Here is a 26722-nt window from a genome sequence, read left to right on the forward strand (position 1 = left end):
GAAAAATGATCATTTCCAGGGGAGAAAACATCAGGTTTTAAGGTGTGGCACCTGGAATGTCAATCATGTTCCAGTAGAAGGCTCCACACCTTAGTATATGGGCAGCACTTACTAGTTTTTTAAGGACAAAGTTTGGAAGCCATAAGGAGATTGAAGAGTGGATCTTGGAGGAGTTAAAAAGAACAGGGTGCTGAATATGATCAAAATACTTTGTATACGTATATGAAATTCTCAAAAAGTAAATTATAATAAAAAACTTTCAAGAAAAAAATAACTATAAGCATTGTACTTAAAATGATGCACACTAGACCTTCAAAAATTAGAAACAGCATTAATGGAAAATTTTTATTCATTAATCAGATATGATAAGCTAAGAGCAGGAACAGCTTTTAAAAATGAGAATATATGAAGGTAGCATACAATTTTATTGCAAATTAGTCACTTTTTAAAAAATGGATCAGAGAAGACATCATCAAACCATGTGCACTCTGGAGAAATGGAGAAGTGACAACTTCTGATCCACAAAGCTAGATACTTCAGCAGGCTGAAGCTTCCTGGTTCTAGAGGCCTGGGGCTCTTCACTTGATGTTGAAAAGCTGAAGAGATAGAATATGATGCCATCAGAAGACAGTGGTGACAACTATAAATATGTGCTCAGGAAGAGGGATATCAGGTGATGCTACTTCTTCCTTGGACCACCAATTGATAGATATCAACATAGGTACCACCCACTTTGAGGATGAGTCCCACCCCACTCAGTTAATCTCCTCTGGAAAAACCCTTGTAGAAACACCCAGAGGCATGTCTCCCAGACCCCAGTCTTCAAGTAAGACCAACTACCCACAAGACTCAAGAAGGACACTTCTAATTCCTATAGAATCTCTGACTAGTAACAGACTAGCAAGTTTTAAAAACTAACAGTTTTAACAATCAGGAAGGCATGATCTAGAAGCTGTTTAAGGGCAATGTGTCTTTCATCAAACAGGACCTGTCCTTAGCTGTTTTCTTAAGTCATACCTGACAAAGCTGAAAAGTATTAGTTTGGTGTCTCCTTACTTGGGTGGAACTGCAGGAGCAGCTTGCTCATCTCTGGGTATTGTCATATCCACTTCCCATTCAGGAGGATTGCCAGTGAAATCTCCTCTGCTTTCAGCTTCACAGAAAAGAGGATAGCGACTAAAGGTAGGGGAAGAAGAAAGAGAAATATCATATAGGGGGCCAAAGATTTAGTCAGACCTTAGAGTTTAGAAGGCTGTGCTCAAGGCCAAATTCCAGTGACTAGTAGATGTGCTGATTCAAGTGAATCACTTACAACAATGTTAGCTTAGGATATGTGATTTTAAAATCTTAGTTGTAGTGGGCAATGGCTCACAGAAACTCACTACTGGCCAAGTGTAGAAAACAAGCATCAGTAGAGTGTTCAGCCACAAACAGGTCATTTATATCACCATCATACACACAGTTACACCCATGTATACACACACACTCGATACTATAAAGAAAGCATGGAAAGATAGTAAGAGCTAAAGGTCATAGAGGACCAGACAGAGTGTCTCTAAAAATAACAGGACCTCTGCACTCATGAGCTCACAGTACCTGTGGTTAACTTAACAAGACCTGCATAAGAGGAGCCATGGACAGTCGATGGCATAAGGGGAGGGTCAGGCAGAGTCAGGTGTTTTTTAATGGTTTGACTCCTGGTAGGTCAATCATACTCCAGTGGATGACCCCCACACCCATGAGTATATGAAGAGCACAAATTAGAGTCAATGAGTTTTATTCTTTTAATTTTAAAAAGAACACAATGTTAAGGAATAGGTAGGAGGTGGGAGGAGATAGAGTAGAAGTGGGGATGGATATTATACAAACACATTGTATGCAATTCTCTAGGAATTAATTAAAATATTGCATTAAAAATGTTAGCTGCTCCAGGACAGCCAAGGCAGTTACACAGAGAATCCCTGTCTTGAGAAACAAACAAACAAAATTAGCTGCTATGGCAGATATTACTCTTTGTGTGGAAAACATGTAATGTTGGCTTCAGCAGTTACTTGAAGGGAAAATGGTTTCCAGGTGAAAATAATGAATGTTCTCTCACATGTGGGTCCTGAATCATACACAGAGGATATGAGTGTACACGTATTATTTGGGTAAAGAAATAGCATTAGCAGAAAGGAGGAAACGGGTAATGGGGAGAATATGGTCAAAGTACATGAGACACTTGAATTTACATATATTTATGAGCCCCTTCACTATGTACAATGAATATAGGCTAATTAAAGTGTCTAAGTGATTATAATAAAGTGAGGTGATGAGAGTGAGGTTTCAAACATGATGAGGAAGACCGGCCATTAAAAACATAATATCCCAACTTTATGACACATTTATGTGCAAAACCATTTTAAAAACAAACACATTTTAAATTCCTTTTAAGATGTTCATTAAATGATTTTAACCAGAAAAATCTAATAGATTGCCCCCTAAAACCTGCCAAGTTTAACATAACCTTGCAAAAACCAGATCAGAGTTGCTAGTGAACTATACCTTAGACTTTCTCAAATGGATTAACTAATAAGATATAAAAGGAAGCTGAATCTCACCCCATGGGTCAGCTTTAAATCTGCCTCCTCTCCCTGTGGCTTCAACCCACCCACCAATGCTGCATGCTGCCCTTGATTTTTCTGATATTTCTGTATCTTTCAGGCTTTTTTTTCTGTCCTCAGTAAACTTGAATATGGACTTGTTTTTAAAGTAGCCTAGTTTGATTAGTTGGGTGAGACCTGTGAGGTTTTCAGCCATTCTGACACTAGTATTAGAAACATGGATTAATATCCTTCTCTTCTCTAGCATTCTAAAGCTCTAGGAGACAATTGTAATTTTGAAGACTCAGGGCCAAGGATAAAGAGATTTACATTCCCTTTAGACATTGGATTCCACCACCACCACACCAACCCACACTCTGAGTTGTGTGGTTTAACATTTAGGGCTTGGGTCTTTTATCAAGAGGGCCGAGGTGAAGCTGGGGCGTTGGACAGGTGCTCCACATGTGATACTCACCTGTGCATAACACAGGACAGAAGCATCTCAGCCCGTGCAGTAGAGTTTTTTGAGATATATGTAAGTTTAGTCTGAAGCAGAGTGACATCACAAAGAACCTACAGAGGCAAAGAAAGATTTAAAATCTCTGTTTATCTCACAGATCTCAGGAGATTTCAAGGGATTTGAATAAGAGCTTATAGATACTTCAAGTTCTCCCAAAGAAACAGCCATTTCCCTAAACAATTACTCATGAGAAGAACCATCTTCTAAATGAAGAGATAGGTTCAATCTGGTACATTATTGGGGTGTAAACATCAGATAACGCTTGTTTATTGAAAGAGATCAGCTCTTAAGTTCATATTTTTAGAGATCACCCATCTTACACCTCCTTTTCAGAAACACAGTAGAAGGTAATGTGTGCTTATTTTGGAGAACATCAGCTTTCAGATCAGCTGAAGCCCATCTGGAATTCAGACTTCTGAGACTTTCATTTAAATGATTAACTCTGGACTTTTGCTTTGAGACTGGGTCTCATATAGTCTATGCTGTCCTTGAACTCTCTAGGTAACCAGGATGGCCTTGAATTCCTGATCCTTCTCCTCCTGCCTCTGCCTCTCCAGTGAGAGGGTTACAGGCATGCTCCACCAAGGCAAGTTTCTGTGGTGTTAGGGATCAAACACAGAGCCTTGTACATGTTAGATGAGCATGCTACAACTGAGACACATAGAGAGAGCCCCAGTGCCTGTTTCAATTCTTAAAAAGGAAGGAAGGAAAGAAGGAAGCGAGAGAGCGAGAGAGCGAGAGAGCGAGAGAGCGAGAGAGCGAGAGAGCGAGAGAGCGAGAGAGCGAGAGAGCGAGAGAGCGAGAGAGCGAGAGAGCGAGAGAGCGAGAGAGCGAGAGAGCGAGAGAGCGAGAGAGCGAGAGAGCGAGAGAGCGAGAGAGCGAGAGAGCGAGAGAGCGAGAGAGCGAGAGAGCGAGAGAGCGAGAGAGCGAGAGAGCGAGAGAGCGAGAGAGCGAGAGAGCGAGAGAGCGAGAGAGCGAGAGAGCGAGAGAGCGAGAGAGCAGAAACCACCGTGATGAAGTTCTAGTTCTAATCAGTTATCTGGCTGAATTGCAAACAGCCTTCAGGATCACCCACAGCTGTCTGAGTTCACCACAGCCCAAGGGCACTTAATAAACATCCTGAATCCCGCATGCACAGTGCCATCTAAAATATTCTTCCTGTGTTACCAAACCTGTCATTCATCTCAACCTGTCAAAGTTGTGCAATGTCTTGTAATAAGTAATGTTATAGCAAAGTTTCTGATTTTTATTTTTTTTAATCAACTCAAAATCCCAGTTAATGTTAGATAGCAATGAATAACTAACCTGTCGATGCTCCCAGTAGGGAACTCTGAGGACCTTTGTGATGTTTAGCCAATGTTACTCTCTTCCACCTGAGGCTAGCCAAATGTCAAGGACTGTAATGTGCCAACTAGTTTGGGATACTACTTTGTCATGTTCAGAAAACAGGTCTCTTCCCATCAGCAAGTTAACATACTTCCTGGATGTGACTTTTAAAGACATTAACCCAGCTATATGACAAATAGAAACTTTATGATTTCCATTTTGCAGGTCCAAGGAAGGGACCATAGACAATAGCATTTCTTCTTACTTTATTGACAATGCCGCAGGAGTAAGTACGGTAGGTAAAATCATAGACATCGTTTGGCCAGACGGTGTTCACAGGACAGCCAATTCCTAAAAACACTTCATCAGGTTCCATAAATATATTGGGAAATAGTGTGGCCTTAACCCTGAGATAGAACCAATGATTGGTGCACTGCAGACGATAGGCTAATAAAAAGAAAAGAGAATATTCCTGTTAACAGGCTGTATGGGAATCATCACAGAACATCTGAGCAGAGCTACTTAATGCAAGAGTTCATCCCTTAACAAAATAAAACATGTTTTAGAGAGAAGCAAGTCTGTAAAATATAATCATCTGCTATTAATTCATCCCTAATATACTCACATACACTCCTATCTACTAAAGACAATTTTAATAAGTCTTTCAGGGGGAAGAGCAATACAAATTTAAAACATTTTTAATCCTTTAATTCCATTCTCAGAAGTCAATATTTTTCTTAAGGCAAGTCTCACTACATAGCTCTGAATGACCTGGAACTCTCAATGTAGACCAGACTGGCCTTGAACTCACAGAGCTCCACCTGTCTTTGGCCCCCAAGTGCTGAAATTGAAGGTGTGCAAAACCATGCCCGATCTCAAAGCCAGCATTTTGTACAGCTGGGACACAAGAACACATTTCTAGTATACACTCTGTGAAGTGCAGAGCACGGCCGCACTCATAATCAACTCACATTCCTCCACACTAGTCCGTGTTTTCATTTCTAAATCCACAGCCTTGTGGTATATATACGCAAACATGGAGGGTTGATATAGCAATAAACACAAGTCAAGAACACTACAACCAACTTGTTATGCCATGTTTGGTGGAAATCCCTGGGAGGCCTGCTCCCCCCCCCCACAAAGGGAAATGGAGGAGGAAGGGATCTAGGGGAGAAGGGAGGTAGGAGGAGTGGAGGGAGAGGAAATACCTCTAAATAATACTGAGCAAAATAAAGCTATAGAATTAATTATAAATAATACTTTAGATACCTGTAAACCATACTTCTGCTTCTGTAAAGCTGAAGTAAAATTATGAAACGTGCAGAGGAATGGATGATTACTAAGCTTCCGATGGATAGAGGGAAGACACTGAGATCAGAGGTGACCACAGGGACTCCCATTCTAACTCACTTGGATAATTTAAGCAAGGAAAGCAAGTCAGCACGGATTTAACAAGTCTGTGTGATGAGATGGTGGATACTAATATGATGGCTTAGAGCAATCCCCTTTAAGTAGCTCCTAATAACAAGAAATAAAATACATTAACCAACACACTAAGAGTCTTGCAACTTCCCTAGCATCAAGACTAAGTTATCTTGTTGAAAGAAATTTGACAAAAATACCTAACTTTTTGTTGTAATTCTAAACTTTCAAACTAAGAGTTTGCACTCATATTTAGGTGACCAACCACTCAAGTTTGCTTAAAGTAGACTTGTTGGCACTTAAACTGAGGAAACTGGATCAGTTAATCATCTTACCACAAGGAGCTGGCCTTCCCTCTCAGATACTGTGGCTCTACAGAGGATAAGGCCAAGGAAGAATGCTGAACCCTTGAAAAGGCTCCTTTCCTACATGCCACAGGATGTCCTGAGATCATTTATTTATTTATTTGCTTACGTATTTATTGGTTTTTCGACACAGGGTTTATCTGTGTAGCCCTGGTCTGTAAACCAAGCTGGCCTTGAACTCAGAAATAAAGGCATGCACCACCATGTCCAGTGAGTCCCAAGTTCTTAATAGCCCATGAATACCTCTGTGCTTTCCAGGCCACTCCACTTTCCTCAGAGCTAACTCACCTCAAGCACTGAATCCCCAGAATGTAATGTGATCTGGGAAAGATCAAAAGAAAAGGGGACTGGAGAAAGAAGGAACTCAAGTTAGGACAGTGTCTAGTCTCAGTAGAAACGTGAGATTCTAAGATCATGCATCTGAAAGACACCAATCTCTATGAAACAATCTAAAAGCCCCATCCCTCAGCACATGTTAAGACATCCCAATTCTCCAAGTCATGTGTGATACCTGCCCAATCATCAGCCCAAGTTCTCATAAAGAAAAGCAGAAGAAGTTGCCGCAGGCCCAGGAAAGTCTTCATTGCTCAGACTGGAGATCAAACCCCACAGAAGAACAGGAACAGAGAGAGTGAAAGGCCTTCTTATATGCTGGAATAGATAACCCTCAGTTGGGAGTAATTAACTAGCGCCTTTTACAGCACACATGTGCCACGAATACACCCTCAGTCCATCGTTTAAAATGTAACACCTTATTTAGGTAGTTAAGAACTAGTGAGAACATGATGTAAACTGGAGTGTTCACATAGCACACTTGAAACTCACACACAGCTCTCAGTCATGACTGCTGAGAGATGAGACTTCTGCAGGTGGTCCAGAAAAATACAGAAGGCTGACTTGCATTGGAATCTGTGCCATTATGTATAGAGAGATTTTATACACTAAGGTATACTTTGTTAAAACTCCCTACCACCCCAAAATATCTGTGTCTCATTATCTGAACACTACAGGAGTAACTGTATAAGGATATGGTTGCCCTGTGTCACTCAGAATGCAAAGACTCAACACCTTGAGACCTCCTATACTTCCACGTCATCCCACCAGTCCACCTCTGAGCAGAAGCCCTCAATCAGATTCACCTGCAGAGTATTCTTTTTAATACATGATGACTGAATTACAGCCATTCTTTTTTTTTTTTTTTTTTTTTTTCTGATTCAGCAAGGCGAGAGTGGAACAGGGAATTTACATTTCTAAGTCCCCAAATGACACCCTTACTAATGCCCTCAGAATTGATGGGGCATGGGGATTTGCCTCCCAAGCATGCCGTCTTGATACTCATGAGAAGAGCTTGTTTGCAAACTTACATACATACATCACCTGAGTACCTTGTCATAAAGCAGATGCTACTGCAGAAGTGGGGGTCAGACCCAGAGACGCTGCACTCGGGATAAACTCTCAAGTGATGCCCATGATTCTCTATGACTACAGTCCGAGTAGCAAGGCCTGCAAGTAATTTACACGGGACTTCAATTCTTCTAAACAAAAGGCGACACTTCTTCAAAATGAGAAGTTAAAAATCTCACTATGAAAAAACAGCTTAAATGCATATTGAGAGCTGGGAATGTAGCTTAATGGTGGGAAAGTTACCTGCCTTGTGTGGGCCTAGAAGTTTGATTCCCAGCACCTCAAAAAGCCAGATTCAAGCTCACCCTACTTTTCTAGATCATCAGTTACTTGAGTTCAGAATTACATCCCATGATGATATAGCATGAAAGACAGAGCTACTGAAAGGCGAAGTGAATAGAGGAATGTACCGGCTCATGACTGTATTTCCTGAAATGTATTATTGCACTAATAATCTGTCCTAATATAGGGCTGGGGTTGTAACTGAATGGGTAGATCTCTTGCCTAGCATACACAAAACCCTGAGTTTGAACCTCAGCCCTTCATAAATTAAGAGTGATTATGCATAAGACACTATCTCAAAACAAAATACACACACCAAAATAAATAAAAAAAAATAGTAGTTCTACAAGGTCACTATGCTATGAACTCCTTAAGGCAATACATTCCATGTATAGTTTCATCTCCAGGGCTTAAAAAAATCTGTTACAAATGAGAGATTAAAATATAACAGTAGAAAAAAATGTAACTGCTTATTTACCATGTAACAATTTCTTTTTTATATAATTTAAATTTTTCTTTATTAATTTAGGTTTTTTCCTTTATTAAAAATAAAAAGCTGTATTCAAATAGCCCTTCCACTACACAAATAAGAACCTGGGGAAAATACAATTCTATATTTATTTTTTAATTAATTAATTAATTAGTTAATTAATTAATTTCCCCAGCCCTTTCCTTAAGGTTGGGAGTTAGCTCAGTAGTGGAGCACTTGCCTAGAAATCTCAAGGTCTTGGGTTCAGTCTCCAGCACTGGAAAAAAAAAAACTTCTCAAATATTTTCATCCCACTTGTAGTACAGATGCATATTTCAACTTGAAGAGCTTTTGATACTTGCTGCCAAATAAATGAGCAAATTCCTCTCCTCCTATAAGTTACAGGGTGTGGCCCATGTGTGTGTGTGTGGTGTGTGTGTGTGTGTGTGTGTGTGTGTGTGTATGGTGTGTGGTGTGTGTGTGTGTGTGTGTGTGTGTGTGTGTGTGTATGTGTGTATGGTATAGTGTGTTGTGTGTGTGTGTGTGTATGGTGTGTGTGTGTTTTGTGTGTGTGTGTGTATTAACAAACGTTCAGTATGGAATACAATGCCATCAACTATAGTCTCCGCGCTGTATGTTACATCTCTAGGTTTCATCATCTTAGATAAATGAGTGTTTGCACCCTGGGACCTTTTCTTATTGCTGTTACTGTTTTCATTTCTTAATACAATAAAGATGTATTCAACCAATCTCTAATTTTTCTTCTGCTTAAATTTATCTTACTTCTTAGTTTTTAAAAATTAGGGTATGAGGGCTGGAGAGATGACTCAATAGTTAAGAGCACTGGCTGCTCTTCCAGAGGACCTGGGTTCAATTCCCAACCACGTGGTGGTTCTCAGCCATATTTAACTCCAAGAGACACAACACTCTCTTGGGACTTCCACAGACACCAGCCACAAACATAATATGCAGACATATATGCAGTCAATATATAAATATATATATGATATATATACAATAATAAACAGTATTTTTAAAATATGTAGCTTTTGAAAAAAATCAGAGTATTTTTATTTTACTAAATGAACACAATGTTAAACTGCCATTAAATATTTATGTTTGTGCCCACAGTTTACCACTGCTCCCAGATTTCAGCAGAGGAGTTCTGTTTGCAGAGGGCGATGGTCAATGCAGAGAGTCACAACTAGTCAATGTGCTGAGAACAAGTGACTGTGGGGAGCTCAGCCCTAGATGGGCATCTATATCACCTTCTCCAGGGCTCAAGGAGCATCTCCTTAGAAATAATCCTGTAAGTACAGTATTTCAGGGGTCGTCACATAAGAGGGGTTGAAAGAATGTAAGAACTGGGGACAGGGAGGGGTGGTATAAAATGTCCTATAGACATGACATGGCTGTTGCAGCCATGAGCTCACAGTTGCATTGTCTATACTCAGGGAAAACTGTACAACTGAAGATGGGGCCCTCCAACATACCATCATGGATGAAGGAGAAGCCCATAACATCCCACCCTTCCCTGAGGAGCAACAGGCAATTAATGGTTGCTGGAGGAGGGGAAGTCATATGCTCAGGGATTTTGCCAGTGGTAGTGTACCCTCCCTCACACAAATAACCTGCAGGCCCATACTCTGCAAGCATCTCTAATAAAATGCAGTGGAACACACAGACATACAAATAATATAAAACTGACTAAATGAATCTGTGTCTACAGTTTACTTCTGCAGACACACATAGTACATATTTATACAGCATATATGTATCTATACATACACATGGACACTTCATACACACATACATACCTTCTAGAAAACTCTAGAAAGTATTACAATATCTATCACTAAGGAATATATTAAGTAGGCCTTTAGGTTTATGGTTATTTGTTATGTAGGTTTTTTGAAACAAGGTTTCTCTGTGTTTAAGCCTTGGCTGTCTTGGAAATGGCTTTGTAGACCAGGCTGGCCTCCAACTCAGAGATGTGCCTGCCTCTGCCTCCAGAGCACTGGGATGAAAGGTGTGCACCACCATGCCTTGGTAAGGTTTATGTTTTTAACAAGTTTTGTACTTGCAATTTCTTTCATGTTATAGATTTTCTTTCTTTTTTGGTTTTGTTTTGTTTGGGGCCAAGGGATTGAGACAGTAGTCTCACTATGTAGTCTGGCTGGGGTGGAACTCATGCAACAGGCTGATTTCAAACTCACAGTTTGCTTCTGCTTCCTGAGTTCTAGGATTAAAGGTATGTGTCACCACACCTGGCTCATGGGATCTCTGGTTAGCTGGTTAATAGGACTCTGTGCCCTCTCTGCCTCAACATACTTAGCACTTAGATGTTAGGTTTGCTCTACCTGGTTTAACTTTTAAGTTATTGTGAAAAAGTAATGATATTTTCAGACTATCTCTGAAGTGGAAAAAACTGAACTCCAAGTATAGGAGGTTTGAGATGAAAGTTGCGTGTTTGAAATACAGTTTTATTCTAGGTATACACAAAACTTCTCTTTTATTTTTTTTACTTTTTTTTCATTTTTTCTTTATTAAGAAATTTTCTACTCACTCCACATGCTATCCACAGAACCCCCCTCCCTCCTCGCACCCCCAGTCCTCTTTCCCAGCCACCCTGAATCCCCCACATCCCCCAAATTGAGGTTTCCCATGAGGAGTCAGCAGAGCCTAGCACACTGAGCCTAGGCAGGTCCAAGCCCCTTCCCACTGCACCAAGGCTGTGCAAGGTGTCACATCACAGGCACCGGATTCCAGAAGCCTGCCCATAGACCAGGGACAGATCCCAATCCCCCTGCCTGTGTGCCCCCCAAACAGTTCGAGCCAAACAACCATCTTCCATATCCAGAGGGCCTAGTCCAGTCCCATGGAGGCTCCACAGCCACCAGTCCACAGTTCATGGGCTTCCACTAGTGTGGCCGGTCATCTCTGCATGTCCTCCCATCATGACCTCAATGTCCCTCGCCTACAGTATCTCTCCTCTCTCTCATCAATTGGATTCCTGGATCTCAGCCTGGTGCCTGGCCGTGGATCTCTGTATCTGCCTCCATCTGTCAATGGACAAAGGCTCTATGATGATAGTTAGGTTATTTGCTAGGCTGGTCACCAGAGTAGACTGGTCCAGGCACCCTCTGGACCACTGCCAGCAGACCAAGGTGGGGTCAACCTTGTGGATTCCTGAGAGCCTCCCCAGCACCCTGTCTCTTCCTATTCAAAGCTAGACATCAAAATACTGAACAATCCAATTTAAAAATGGGCTATAGAGCTTAACAGAGAATTCTCAATAGAAGACTCTCAAATGGCTGAAAGGCATTTAAGGAATTGCTCAACATCCTTAGTCATCAGGAAAATGCAAATCAAAACAACTCTGAGATACCATCTTACACCTGTCAAAATGGCTAAGATCAAAAACACTGAAGACAGCTTATGTTGGAGGGGATGTGGAGAAAGGGGAACACTCCTCCACTGTTGGTGGGAATGCAAACTTGTACAGCCACTCTGGAAATCAGTATGGCGGTTTCTCAGAAAATTGGGAATAAGTCTTCCTCAAGACCCAGTTATACCACTCTTGGGCATATACCCAAGGAATGCTCATTCTTACCACAAGAACACATGCTCAACTATGTTCATATCAACATTATTCACAATAGCAAGAACCTGGAAACAACCTAGATGTCCCCCAACTGAAGAATGGATAAAGAAAATATGGCACATATACACAATGGAGTACTACTCAGCAATAAAAAACAATGATATCATGAAATTTGCAGGCAAATGGATGGATCTAGAAAATATCATCTTAAGTGAGTTAACCCAGACTCAGAAGGACAAACATGTTATGTACTCACTCATAAGTGGATACTAAATGGGAGGGAAGGGATGGCCAGTCTGCAACCCACAACTCCAGAGAGGCTAGCTAACAGGAAAAGACCCTAGAAGGGACTAATGGATGATCCTGTGAAGAAGTGATGAGATCTGCATGAGTGGACTGGGGGTAGGGGGGTGGCAGATGGCAAGGAATGGGGGATGAGAACATAGGGAAATAGGAGGGTCAAGCTGGAACAGAGACAGAGTGGGAGGGCAGGGAGGAAGATACCATGATATATAAAAACTTCTCTTTTATACCACAGTATCCTTTTCATTTGTATAAAATTGTTTTTCAGATAAGTCATCAAGCACCTCTCTTAATAGACTTCCCAGGATATTTTCCACATGTACTTTTTATTGTTGGTTATATCAAAAACACAACACTAGCATCCTGAGCTTATACAGTAAATACTAGTGTGGGGGAAAAAAGCAATGCTACTGGTGAAGTTAACAAACATCTTTATTGACATACCTGGTCGGGTGGTTTGAATGAAAACAGCCCCCATAAGCTCATATATTTGAATACTTGGTTGCCAGTTGGTGGAACTGTTTGGGAAGGATTAAGAAGTGTAGCCTTATTGGAGGAGGTGTGGTCACTAGGGGCAGGCTCTGAGATTTCAAAAGACCATTCCAAATTTTCTCTCTCTCTCTCTCTCTCTCTCTCTCTCTCTCTCTCACTCTCCCTCTCTCGCTCTCGCTCTCTGCCTCATAGTTGTGTCCTAAGATGTGAGCTCTAAGCTACTGCTCCAGCATCATATCTGCCTACCTGCTGCCAAGCTCTCCACCATGATGGTCATGGGCTCTTCACCTCTGAAACAATAAGCCCCAAATAAATGCTTTATTTTTATAAGTTGCCTTGGTATGGTGTTTTAGCACAGCAATAGAAAAGTAAGACATGTAGATCATAGGAATTTTTGAAGCCTTCATGTTAAACAGACTATGCAGGAAGTAGAAAACACTCTCCCAGGCCATCCCATGGTGCCTGGAACATCAGACTCTAGTGGTCTAGAAAGGTTCAGTTACAAAGGAATAAGAAATTAAAGGCTTAGACATGTCCCTCTTGCATGGGCATTAGGAAATCACTGAAGAGCGCTGGGTTCTCTCAAGGTTGATTTAGGAATAGTCAAGATTGGGGTATCTGACAGCCTCTCCTTCCTTGTTGTTAATGGGAAGTTCTGCTAAGATCATCTCCTAATCCCACCAAGGAATTAACTAATTAATGAATTAACATTTAATTAAGCTAAATATGTATCACAAACTTGGGGCAGATGGGCTTCAACCACAGATGACCAAGTACATCATTGTGTCAGAGTTGGTGTCATCCCTAAATCAACTCATAGAATACCAAAGACTAGCCAGCAATTGACCACATAGTCAAGCATTTTGACTATGGGACAGTTCAAAAGCACCTGATAATGTGTGGCTGTATTCACTTAGCCAACACTCTATTTCTCTAGCCCATATGATAAAGAAAGGCTCAACATTTAGAGTTGATGGTACTGAAGGGTTGTGGTTTTTTTTTCTCCTCTCTGAATTGGTTCATTGAATACACCTGAGTACGGCCTGAGTAAGGCATAAAAACACTTCCAGCTTCCCAGTTCCTCTCACTATCTAATACCTGAGGAGGTCCCAGGCCTGGTCTAGCATAATGAAGACTTTTATAACATCAGGACTGCTACTGCTGCTGCTGCTGCTGCTCACAGCATGGAGGTGTTCTGGGCAAGAGCCAGGTATCAGAGTGGACCTTGACTGGTAATGTTTTCAAGGGGTAGTTCCTCAATGACCATGAGTCATGGGGCTCTTGGTTTCGAGGGCTTTATTGTTCCATCTGAAAAAGTTAACAACTTAATAATTCCCAGCCCTATATGTTATCTCTACCTGGGTTACCAGAACATTATAGTGCCTTCATACAGGTTGCAAACTTTGTCTTCCCTGTCCTCGTGAGTGAAGGTATTTGGACTCAAGTCGTTACTTTGGCTGAGGTCTCAGAGTTGGATTCCCATCCCCTCCTCCCACTTCTTCCCACACAGGCACTCTTCAATTTCCTACCAGGTCACCCTGAGCCATCTGTTCTTCCTCAACTTGTACCTTATCTGTCTTTTCAGGTTCCTGCCAGCACTATTCAACTACACATTCTTAACTAGCTCCCCTTGCATAATCATCTCTCTTGCCCTCCCTACATCATTTCTAAGATATTCTGAATACAATTTTCTTCAGTTTCCCAATAACCAACTCATGGCACAAAGACTAGCCTTCAACATCCCATACAGACTGGTCCCAAGCTGTTCTCAGGCCCCAGGAGGTCTAATGGTTTCCCAAACAACTAAGGAACCTTGTTTCACCACTGGCATGGAATCATGTTCCCTAAGACAAAGTGGGACAGTACTCATTTAAAATACCTCCAAGTCCTGCAGACCACCAGAGACTCAGCTGAAAGGAGGCAGAGGTTAACTTAGGAGTTTTTCATATGAACTATTATAATGTCTCAGAAGGAAAGTTGATTTTGAGTAAGTACAGGTACTAAGAATAATGTGTGTAGTATTTGGAGGACAAAAGGGAGTTCCTGGAGGCAGCATAGTTACCATGGGACCTTAGAAATAATATCATCATTGCTTACAGGAAGGTGGGCTGTTAGAAAGCAGGAAACACTCCCTATTCCTTGCCTTTAGATAAAACAAAAGCAGAGTTCTGCAAAATACCTTTTGCAAATGTGATAGTCCAAGCTGATGAACTGTGTCCAAGATAAATGAAACATTTTCTAATAGGAAAAAATATAACTTGAACGTTAAAATGTTAGACAGGGGAGTGGAGTTTTGAGATGGTGGGAAAGGGCTGTAAGCAAGAGGATCCTTCCATCTGCAAAGGGCAGCTGAGAAGAATGAAGGGCATGAGACTGGGGGGCAATGAGCTCCTCCAAGAGGCTGCTGAGGTTGCCCGGGGAAGGGACAGTGATGGAGCCCAGGGTACAGCCATGCAGAAGTAGATGGGAGATCAGTTTTGAAAGCAAAGTGAAAAGACTCAGTAGGAGACTGGGGTAAGGAAGGGAAGTGGAAACTGGGGCTAGATCCTAAGGCCTTTGGGCTTCAGTGGTAGGTGGGTGTGATGCTGTTGACTGTGATGAGGAAGCATCAAGGGAGGTGAAGGAAAAACCAAGAGTTCCACATAGAACTTGTGCGTGCATGAGGAGGACTGCTTCACATAGCATCTGTATATCTGATAGCTAATTGGAGAGCTGATCCTAAAGCTTGGAAGAAGAATCCAGCAGAGCCCTAATTGAACATTCTGGTCTCCAGGGTGATGCAGTGTAGTGGGTCCAAAGAGCATAATGTTCAGTCCCAGCTCTTTATTCATTCTGGGACCTTGAACGACTCACATCTTCTTTCCATCTGAACTGTATATCTGCTACTATTTGACACACCACCATGGCCTGAAAATTAAAACCTGACGGCCATGGAGATGGCTCAATTAGTTCCATGTGAGTATGAAGAGCTGAGCTCAGATCTCCAGCACCCAGGGGGAAAGCTGTAATCCCAGTGCTGGGGAGGTAGAGACAGATAGATTGCTACTCTAGCAGAGTTGGCAGGCTCCAGGTTCAGTGGGAAAACCTGTCTCAAAAAGTAAGGGGGGGGGGAGCAACTGAGAAAGATACAACATCTACTGATGACCTCCATGTGTACATATACCAGCATGCACTTAAACCGAGAGAGAGAGAGAGAGAGAGAGAGAGAGAGAGAGAGAGAGAGAGAGAGAGAGAGATATTAATCAAGGCTTGAGGAACTTAGTACCCAATATAGCACCTTGATTTAAAAAAATGCATACCTCTGCTTCCATTCCAAATAGCCACCACATTTAATCTCAGGCAGAACTTCGGGGGTTTTGCAAGTTGATTCATTTCAGGGATGTCAGTGGGAAGAAAATAGAAGTGGAGTCATATTATGAAAGGAATCATCTTTGCCCACATCCCTAACCGCTATTTGTTTTGGTTAACTTGGGCCTTCTTTCATGTCAATGTATTGAGGAGGAGCAGCTGACTGCCTTTTCTTCTCTTTCAACAGTATCAGTGGAATGCAATTATCTTAATCTCCGTGTTATAGCTAAAAGGACACTGTTTTATCCAGATGAACGTGTAGGCCCTGATGAATTATTCCTAGGGACAGGCTGTTTGGTGATTCGTGTGCGACCAAATGAACTTGAGTTTAATTATCCTATCAATCTCTGTGGGATTGTTTCAGAGGTAAGAGAAGGACCGTTTTACCTGGTGCCATATGTAGTCTTTTAAGTGTTGTTTCCTGTTCTTGTCTTAATACATATGTAACACTGGTATTGCCAACCTAGTGCCTTAGCCTAAAAGAAACATGAGGAATGTTTTCACCATTTCTACTCATTCCGGACTTACATGAAGATCCTTCAGTCTTCTCTGCCTTGTAGTATCATGCAATGATTGTCTATCTCAGTCTATTTCTCAAGCCTGTGCCTACCCAAAGCAAGATGCCAGACACTCATATTTGTTCCCATACACCCATCCAAAGAAATCCAAAGGCATTTGGGGGTTTTTAGCAGCTAAAAGCAAGTGTCAGATATAGGGCCCTTCACAGAAGTCTAAGACCATAGTTATCAAGTGGGGAAGATCCTTCCAACAGGGAACACTGGGCAATTTGAGGAGACAATGTTAATGACTCCATCCAGAGAGAAGGGTACAACTGACATCTGGGGAAGAGGAGCAGGTGTTTAGCACATGTAGGCACCGGCCCCTCCACACATAACAGAGAGATACCTAATCTAAAGTACAAGTGTCACATCTGAGAAACCCTGGTCAAAATACCCCTACACCCATCTTCTCTCCTTACCCTTTGCTCTGGGCAGATCCTCCACCACTGATGCAACCTAAAGTCTGCCAATCATCATAAGGCCATTTCATGGTTTTAATAGTGTCTGTCTGTCTGACTTCTGGATTTGAAAACTGGATAAAATAAATCAGACCTTGGGAACCACATGAATCATCAATCCTACTATTTATTTAACAAGTTACTGACTTTGGGATCTCTCTATTAACTTGGATAATACATCATCTCTAGTATGATCCCTAATGCATAAATAATAGAGGATCAAATTGTTATAGAACTTGAAGCCAGTATGGTAAAACCATAGGATTTGTAACTTATTTATGAAGTGTAAATGCATTTTATGCTCAGGAAATCTAATTGGTCAGTACAAATACATCTTGTTTTAGTTAACACTCTTCCTTCTGATGAGATTTTAGAAACTTGGATATCCAAAGTAAGAGCCAAATACTGAGATTGACATAAGAAGTATCAGACTCCTTCAATAGTTTCTTCATCTTTTAAATCCTCTTAGAGCAAGTTTACATCTAAGTAAGAAAGAAATACTTGCTGGGTGGTGGTGGCACAAGGCTTTAATCCCAGCACTCGGGAGGCAGAGCCAAGCAAATCTCTGTGAGTTTGAGGCCAGCCTGGTCTACAGAGTGAAATCCAGGACAGGCACCAAAACTACACAGAGAAACCCTGTCTTGGAAAAAAAAAAAAAAAAAAAAGGAAGGAAGAAATTGTTTGTCAAGTGTGATGAGTGCTTCTGTATTTCAGAGAGAACTTTAAGCACATTAATTCAGCTGCATATCTTTATTTCTTGGGATGATAGAGTGGCAAATGATTTATCTTTCAATTTCTCATTTGAATATATTAAAATGTGTTGTGACAAACCATATGCATACTTCAAAGATCTCTCATCTCAACAGATAGTAGCTGATGGAACTATCTTTTATACCTGGCTCACCTATAAACCCAAGAAGTTATATTTTTCTGCTGAGCTTCAGCTGCAGTGTGTGGTTCGCAGGTCAGTACAAAACACACATTGACTCCTTGATTAAATTCCAACAGCTCTTGGCTAGAATGTACCATTGTTTGTCCACAAACCTTGAAATTCATGACTTCTTATGTAGCTGTGTCTACAGCATGTCAATCCATCTTAACCTCTAGTGCAGTCCCGACCAGGGACCAAAATTTTGGCCAAGAAAGTGACACCAGTTACAAAGCCATAAATGGGTCTTGGCTGTTCATCCCATCTACTCTCCAAGAGGAAAGACATCTTGCCAAGCCAAATGCATTACACCAATACTGGCACACAATATCTATGGAAATTTCTAAAGTACACAGATTTGCTTTGACCTTCTGAACAATCCAAAAGACCCTAACTGGGTCTAATGGAAGTCATGTAAAACCAGCTATTCAGGAGGCTGAGGAAGACAGACTATAAGTTCAAGACCTGCCTAACACAACTCAGTGGGTTCAAGGCCAGCCATAAAAACTAGGTGAGACCATCTCAATATAAAAAGAGAGCTGAGGATATGGCTCAGTGGTAGAGTACTTACCTAGCAATCAAAAGGCTCTGAGATGAATCCCCAGTACTGCAAGACAGGGGTGGAAAAATGGAGGGAGGAAAGGAGAGAGACAGAGACAGAGACAGAGAGAGAAAGGAGACTGAAACTTTAGGTTATTATAAGATTAGAGTTCAGAAAGTCAAATGAAAAATTAATTCTATCTTCTAAGTTTGGAAACAATTCAGTAATAAATGACACAGAAGATAAAGCTTTAAAAACAAAACTACACCTGGTTTAAATAGTAATTTTATAATTCCAGAAGTAATTTGGAATTAAATAAGACAAAAAAATCAGAAAGTTGATAAACATAGATTGTGTATGGTATCAGCATTTTGGTAAGAATATGACTGTCCTTGCTAATGGCAATAGCCACTGAGCTCTAATGTGTGCCTGCCACTCACAGCATTTGTGAGCCTGGGGCACTTGAATCTTCACCATCAACTCTGTGTGTACAGCATGAATACCATGCCAATTTAGTGACAGAAAATTAGATACAAACACATTAAATGATCTTCCAGATTCATATAGTCAGAAAGTCCCAGATTTAAATTTGGCAAAATGATCTGAAAATATTGTTTTCTTAACTATGCTTTAGTGCACTGTGCTGGTTAGTGAGTTTGTAGGACTCATGTTCCAAGATGACTCGCTGAAATAGTCTGAAATGATTGTAGTCAGGGGCTGCAGAGATGGTTCAGTGGCTAAGAACACTGACTGCTCTTCCAGAGGACCTGAATTTGGTTCTTAGCACCCACATCTATATCAGTTCACAACAAATCCTTAGCTCCAGCTCCAGGAGGATCTGTCACCCTCTTATGGACTCTATAGGTACCGTACTCATGTACACACACACACACACACACACACACACACACACACACACACACACACATATTTATATATATAATGTATGTATATAATTTATAATCAAATAAAATCCTTAAATAAAAGTAATCAGACTTCATTAGCTCCTGATAACCTGTTAGTTCAACTTGGAGAGATTTTAGGAACATCTTCCCTTCAGGCAATTACTCACAGAATTTTCTGAAAGAGATTTTTCTTAACTGAGAATAATTTCTGTATCCATAGACTTATTAGCCCTAAATGAAGGATTTTAAGCAGGTCTGGGGCTGTTGAACAAGAATAATGCAGCCATCTTAAAGCTATAAAAAGCTATAGCTTTTTAGTAGACTGTGAAATCTATTAGGTTTTGATATCAAGGCTGCTGAATCACCAGACTGTTGTGTTGAGGCTGGAACTAAACAAAGGGATAGTGAGTGACCTTTGGGCCTCTGCACTGCTTTCTAATCCCTGTTTTTATTGTTTTGTTTTTCCTTTGGAAGCTCTTATGCCATGAATAACCAAGAAATGCTCCTTCCTGCTGCTCAATACTGGTTCCTGTTACAACTGAGATACTGCAACTTTTGTGGCTATGCCCACTTACTAGATAACTGGGTAAGGACTCCTACAAGGGTCAAAACTGAATATGCAAACATTCACAGTTTATGGCCAAAGCAAAAATTATCCATTACATTGAGTATTTGTCTGGGGAAAGATCCTATACTTTCTCAACCATATACTCAGTAGAAATGAGTCATACATAGTCACTGTACAAATTGATGAAAGGCTACAATAAGGTTCCAGTCTTACATCCTCTCCTCATCCTTGGGTGTCTCTCCTTGACAGTAATATTTTACCTTACAGTATTTGGAACTAAACATCTGAATCCAAAGCCAATGTCTGTAATGGGAGGAGGGATGGAAAAGTTCTGAACTTACCAATTTGGGACGTTCTCTTCATGTCTTTTCACAAAAAGACCAAATGTCTTAAGCTGCAGGTGGATCTGAAAAGAAAAACATATGAGCAAAACATTGATGATTTACCACTGTGTTGTTGTCAAGTATATTCAAGTTCTCTTTGAGAGCTGTTTCTCTTTTCTGGAAGTGTTTACAAAACCAGGTCTATGTGGCTCCCGCTCACGTAGGATGGATTATGTGCCATACTGCTCCTATTTTAGAGCCCTAAAGTTAGCTGGCTCCAGCACAGAGAGTGCTCAACTTCAAAAATATTCTGGAGCCATGAGGGTCATGGAGCCCCACCCCTCCCAGAGGAACTATTTGCAGTTAATGATGGAGAGTCATTGTCTTCTGTGGTGAGCTACTGGTGGATTGCCCATGCTTCAGTAAATATCCCCTACCTGTGTTCATGCAAACAACCCTAACTAAACCTCTCTCTCTCTCTCTCTCTCTCTCTCTCTCTCTCTCTCTCTCTCTCTCTCTCTGTCTCTCTGTCTCTCTCTTTCTCTCTCTGTGTGTCTGTCTGTCTGTCTCACACAGATAGAGAGAGACAGACAGAGAAACATGCAACATTCCAATAAATTTTTTTCAGAGACATGCAAATAGCAGGGAGACTTGCACAGAAAAAGGCATGGTTCCATAGGAATAAAAAGGATGAGAGAGATTAATGGGTAAAAAGAACAAAATACATTATGTAAATGTATAAATTTGTCAAAGAATAATATTTTTTATTAAAAGTAGATTTTTTTTCACATAGTATATCCTGATACGTTTTCCCCTCCCTCTACTCCTCCCAGTTTCTCCCCACCACCCCTCACACCTGGATCCATCATCTTTCTGTCTCCCATTAGAAAACAAAAAGGCTTCTAAAGAACAATAAAATAAAATAAAATAAAAACACATCGGAATAGGACAAAACAAACCAAAGGAAATGAGCCCAAGAAAAGGCACAAAAAACCAGAAATAGAGACCAACTAATTGATACACTCAGGTATCCCATAAGAACATAAAACTGGAAGTCACAATATATACTCTAAGAGCCTATAGGGTAAAGAGAGATGAGGGGAATAAAAATTAAAAAATAAAAAAGGATAAAAATTTAAAAAGAGAGCACGCCCTGACACAACATTATATGTCAGGAACCTCCAAGGATGCAGTTGAGTTCATTTTCCATTGCCTATCTACTTCTGGGCATGCAGCCTACCCTTAAGAGTAATTTGTTTCCCCAGCTGCACTCCACTGGAGAAAACTAAATTTCCATTTCCAAGTGGTTATTGGTTGGAGTTAGCTTCTATGTTAAGGATAGAGGCATGTGTCCAATTCTTTTCAGATCTAAGACCCCATCAAGTGCAGACTAATAAGGGCCCTGTGAATTCTGCCTCAGTCCCTATGGATTCATATGTATGCCAATCTTGTGTTTAGTCTCTATGGATTCATATGCATGCCAATCTTGTGTTTAGTCTCTATGGATTCATATGTATGCCAATCTTATGTTTAGTCTCTATGGATTCATATGTATGCCAATCTTGTGTTTAGTCTCTATGGATTCATATGTATGCCAATCTTGTGTTTAGAGAGTTTTGTTTCCTTGGCATCCTGCATCCCTCTGGTTCTTACATTCTTTCCACCTCCTGTTCCTCTGGGCTCTCTGAGCCCTGAAGGGAGGGACTAAATGGTGACTTTCCTTTAAGGTCAGTATCCCCTCTGCATACTATGTCTGTGGGTCTCTGTATTTGTTCCCATATGATGCAGGGAGAAGCTTCTCCCCTAATAGTGGAGCAAGGCACTGATCTATGGGTATGGCAGAATGTTACTAGGAGTCATTTTATTGCTAGATTCCTTTAGCAGAATAGTAGTATTTGACTTAACCCTTGGTCCCTGGGCTATCTACTCTCAGGTTTTTTGGTCACTAAAGCAGCAATGGGTATGGGTTCAATCTGTAGGAGTGGGCCTTAAGTAAAATCAGATATTGGTGGATTACTCCCACAAGCTTTGTGCCAACATTGCACTAGCATATCTTGCAGACAGGATACAATTGTAGAAAAGTTGGTGTTTACGTTTCTTCTTTTGTAGTGTGTAGACTACCTTCAGTACCAAGGACACTATCCCATAAGGGTGAAGTCTCTAGGTAGGCACCAGCTTAACTTCTCTGTGTTCAGTGAGTTGTAGAAGTATTGTCTTCAGCAATAGGACAGTGATATCAGTGTGTGAAAAATAACCAATAGCCTTGGCAACAACCTAGATTCTTGGGAGTGCCCATGAGGCCCTTTTGTCCAACAACTCAATTAGATGTAACCCATTCCCAGTACTAGAAGCTTCATTTGGTACAAGAGATGTCCATTTAGGGCTCTGTCTCCCCTGTCAATTGGTGATTTCATTTAGATCATCTTCACATATGCACATATTTTAGGAAGCTTCTACTGTATTAGGTTTCCCTGCTCTTTCAAACGGCCCTTAATTTTAGCTGTCTCTTCCTGTGTTGCCTCTCTCATTCTGCTCCTCACTTGATCCTCCCATTCCAATTGCTCATCCTTGTCCATCATGTCTACTCAATTTCCCTTTCCTAAGGATATCTCTTTGCTCCTCTAGTCTTTTACTTTATACATATCCTCTGTGGTTCTATACATTGTAGTTTGTTTACAATTGAACTAACAGCTAGCATCATGGTATTTGTTTTTCCTGGGCCTGTGTTACCTCACTCAGTATGATTTTTTTTCTAGTTCCATTCATTGACCTGTAAATTTCATGATTTCATTTTTCAATGTCTGAGTAATGTTCTACTGTGCAAATGTATCATGTTTTCTTTATCCATTCTTCTGCTGAGGGACATCTAGGCTATTTCCAATTTCTGGCTATTGTGAATACAGCAGCAATGAACATAGTTGAACAAGTGACTCTATGGTAAGATGAAGCATCCTTTGGTATGGCTGAATCTTGAAGGAGATCTAATCCCTTCTGAGGAACCACCACACTGATTTCCATAGTGGCCATATCAGTTTGCACTCCCAACAAACATGAGTGTTCCCCTTACTCCACATTCTCACTAGCATGAACTGTTGCTTGTTTTATTGATCTTAGCCATTCTGAAAGGTGTAAGATGGAATCTCAAACTAGATTTTATTTGCATTTCCCTGGTTAATGATGTTGAACATTTCTTTAAGAATTTCTCAGCCATTTGAGTTTCCTTGCTTGAGAATTCTGTTTAGATCAGTACCCCATTTTTAATTGGATTTATTTGTTTTATTCATATCTACTTTCTTGAGTTCTTTATATATTTTGGATATTAGTCCTCCATCAGATGTATAGTTTATAGCCATTCTGAAGGCTGCAGAAGTGTCTCAGTTTCATGAGATTAATTGTTGATCTTAGTGCCTGTGCTAATAGTTCAGAAAGTTTTCTTGTGTTAATGAGATCAAGGCTCTTGCCCATGTTCTCTTCTGTCAGGTTCGATGTATCTAGTTTTATGTTGAGGTCTTTGACCTATTTGGAGTTGTTTTGTGCAGAATGAATCTATTTGCAATCTTCTACATGCAGACATCCAGTTTGACCAGCACCATTTGTTTAAAATGTTGTATTTTTTCCAGTGTGTATTTCTAGCTTCTTTATCTGGGAAGAGTTGTGTTGGAATTTTGATAGAGATTGCAGATTGCTTTAAATCTGTAGATTGCTTCTGGTAAAATGGCCATTTTTACCATTGAAAAATTCAACTCAAAGCAGTTAGCCACACCCAAGATACCACAAGGAATAAATAATCCCAGAACAGGAAAAAAAAAAACACATAGCACAACAACAAATAATAGGAATCAACAACAAGCACCGCTTATTGATAACTCTTAACATCAGTGGTCTCAACACCCCATCTGTGGTGGCTGTGTGTTCCTTGGTAGGGAATTCTAGGATCCTGCTACATACGGCCATTGGGTGTTCCAAGAGGAATGCATTTCTAAGTAGTGGGAGCTGATACTTAGAATGGGAATGTGAAGAGGCAGAGGGCTGAGGGTGTCCAAGGAGGAATGAAAGCAGAGCATTCCACTAGTGTCTGCTTGGTTCCCCTGGGAATGGTGGTAGAGAGTGAGGAGAGGCCATAGCAGGTAGTCTGTTACCAAGCTGAGGATGAGACTGGGGGGTTGGACTTGGAGGAGAGGAGAGAGAGTAAAGATCTCTAGCTCACCTACCTGCTTAGCTGACCTACTTGCTTATGTGACAAGCTTGGCTGATGGATTCCCCAGGGAACGCCTATTGGTGTTGAGGGCTGGGATAATGGGATGAGTGGGGAGAAAGGCTGGAGGAGATCTTTGTGAATCACTGGAGATGGGGGCAGGGAGGGAGGGGAGGCCACAACAATAGGTCTGCTGCAGAGGTAGGGGTGAAATTGGGGGACTGGATTTGGAGGAGAGGAGAGAGACATGAAGATCTGCTGTTAGCCTACCTCCATTTGAATTTTTATTTTTATAAATTTTGTTTTTCATTATTTTAAACAATTTTTAAATGTAAATACATTTTTACCATGTTTTCCCCTCCCCCAAGTCACAATCACCAACATATAAGTTTGTTGTGTAACGAACTTTTAGAACAGTAATTGAGATATATTGAGGAACCAATATTGCTATTACTGTTACTCTATTAAAAATAAAATAAGATAAAAAATGGCTCAATAATGAAAGGAAAATATTCTTGAGCCTTGTTATCTCAAAATAGTAAATATCAGTTTCTGAATTTTTTTTCCACAGTCAACACCCTTTTATGGGATGAGGAATTATTCCATTCAAAGATCTTTTCATCCATCCTTTCACCGTTGACTCACCATGGCAACATAAAGTTTAAGAATATGACATGTTTTAATTTTATTTTAATATATGATAACCCTTTGTGACACCTTTGAAAATAATCTATCGTGTTTTTAAGCTTTAATGTAACCACAATCTACAAATAAAATGTTTTATTGTGTGTGGTATTATGCCTCTAAATCAAACTAATTTGAGTTTTTACATTTTAGGATAAATTAGCAGGAAAATGGGAGCAGGGCTAAGTAATTGCCAATCTTGTTTTAATACCTTCTTTTTAATACTTGACTGTTTAATACAGGGACTAATTAGTCCCTGTTCTGTGCAGTAATATGACCTATGAGCTTGCTTGGAAGAGAATCAATGGAGACTGAAACCCACTAGAAACAGAGAACTCAGATGTGTGAACAGAACATCCATTAAGACCCTCCCCCACAGCTAGCCATTGGCTGTATACACTTTTAATACCAAAAGCAGGCAGATCTTTGAGTTCAAAGCCAGCCTGGTCTAAAGAGCAAGTTCCAGGACAGGCAGAGCTACACAGAGAAACCCTGTCTCAAAAAACAAACACAAAGAACAACAAAGAAGTCCTTCCCCAGGGGCTCAACAAATGGATCAGTAGATAAGGAATTTGCAGTGCCAAACATGTCTTTCTAGACATGACAGGGATGTTACACCCATGAAAGACCAAAATATATAGTGGTATAATAAAACCTACATAATGATCATAGCACATGCCAACACAGTTGGAGGAAATCTCACAAGGCTCCAATCCCTAGATGAAGAGCTATGGACAACCAGTTTCCTACAGGGACAAGACTCTGATTGGTTGTCCAACTCCAAGTAAGAAGGGCATGAGGGAAAAGATAAGTCCTTCAGAGACCCCAACTGACACATCTCCCCTGGTAGCTGTGCCTCCTTAGTCTTCATCCAAATTAGGATTCCATCAATGGCTTGATCTATTAATTAAATCACAGCCCATACTAACCAATTACTTCCAAGGAGCCTCAACAAATAGCAACCAAGCCTTTAATACACTTGTTTTCATGAGACATTTCAGATTCACACAACAAAGTCATTCATGTTAAGTCTCCTTGGCATGAGCATAGGTTTAAATTAATAGAAAAATCAGCATTTTGGATGACCCATTTTGTAGAGAGCATGAAGTCTTTGAGTTTACAATTAGCAGCGGGGAAGCCAGAAATGTTAAATTTGTGGGGTTTTGCCTTCAATATAAGGGATTTATACCTGTTTCTACCCAGGAAGCTGGAGTTGGATGTAGTTAATAACCTCTTTTGATGTCTGTGGAGCCAGGTCTATACCAAATCCCCCATACTATTATGTTCATCCCAAACTCTTAAGCTTTTTTCTCAGTCAATAGAATCGTTCTTATGGAAGAAGTCACAAATAATTTGCAAAACACATACACTTTGCAAAGGAGCTTCGATGTAGTCATTCGTGTCTTGAGCCTTGTTGTGGTGATCGTCATGAGGAAACCTTTT

General features: G+C 40.6%; 1 protein-coding gene across 1 annotated transcript; it reads right to left on the minus strand.

The window, feature by feature from the left end:
* Positions 1-447: 447 nt before the first annotated feature.
* LOC118579656 (oocyte-secreted protein 1-like) lies at positions 448-26702 on the minus strand. The gene is made up of 6 exons (XM_036181153.1): positions 26648-26702; positions 20419-20483; positions 4694-4875; positions 3058-3155; positions 1057-1176; positions 448-596 (listed from the first exon to the last, which is right to left on the minus strand). The coding sequence occupies exons 2-6, from the start codon at positions 20438-20440 to the stop codon at positions 473-475; spliced, it is 546 nt and encodes a 181-aa protein (XP_036037046.1). The 5' UTR covers positions 20441-20483; positions 26648-26702; the 3' UTR covers positions 448-472.
* Positions 26703-26722: the final 20 nt, after the last annotated feature.

The sequence above is a fragment of the Onychomys torridus genome, chromosome 1, assembly GCF_903995425.1.
Source record: "Onychomys torridus chromosome 1, mOncTor1.1, whole genome shotgun sequence".
Classification (NCBI taxonomy): domain Eukaryota; kingdom Metazoa; phylum Chordata; class Mammalia; order Rodentia; family Cricetidae; genus Onychomys; species Onychomys torridus.

Excerpts from the sequence above, each read along its gene's own strand:
- LOC118579656 (XM_036181153.1), bottom strand. The coding sequence starts at position 20,440 with ATGAAGAGAACGTCCCAAATTG. Across the intron at positions 3,156-4,693 it reads CCTGCGGCATTGTCAATAAA|GTTCTTTGTGATGTCACTCT; the intron begins GTAAGAAGAAAT and ends TTGCCTCTGTAG. Across the intron at positions 597-1,056 it reads GCTCCTGCAGTTCCACCCAA|CTTTTCAACATCAAGTGAAG; the intron begins GTAAGGAGACAC and ends CTATCTCTTCAG.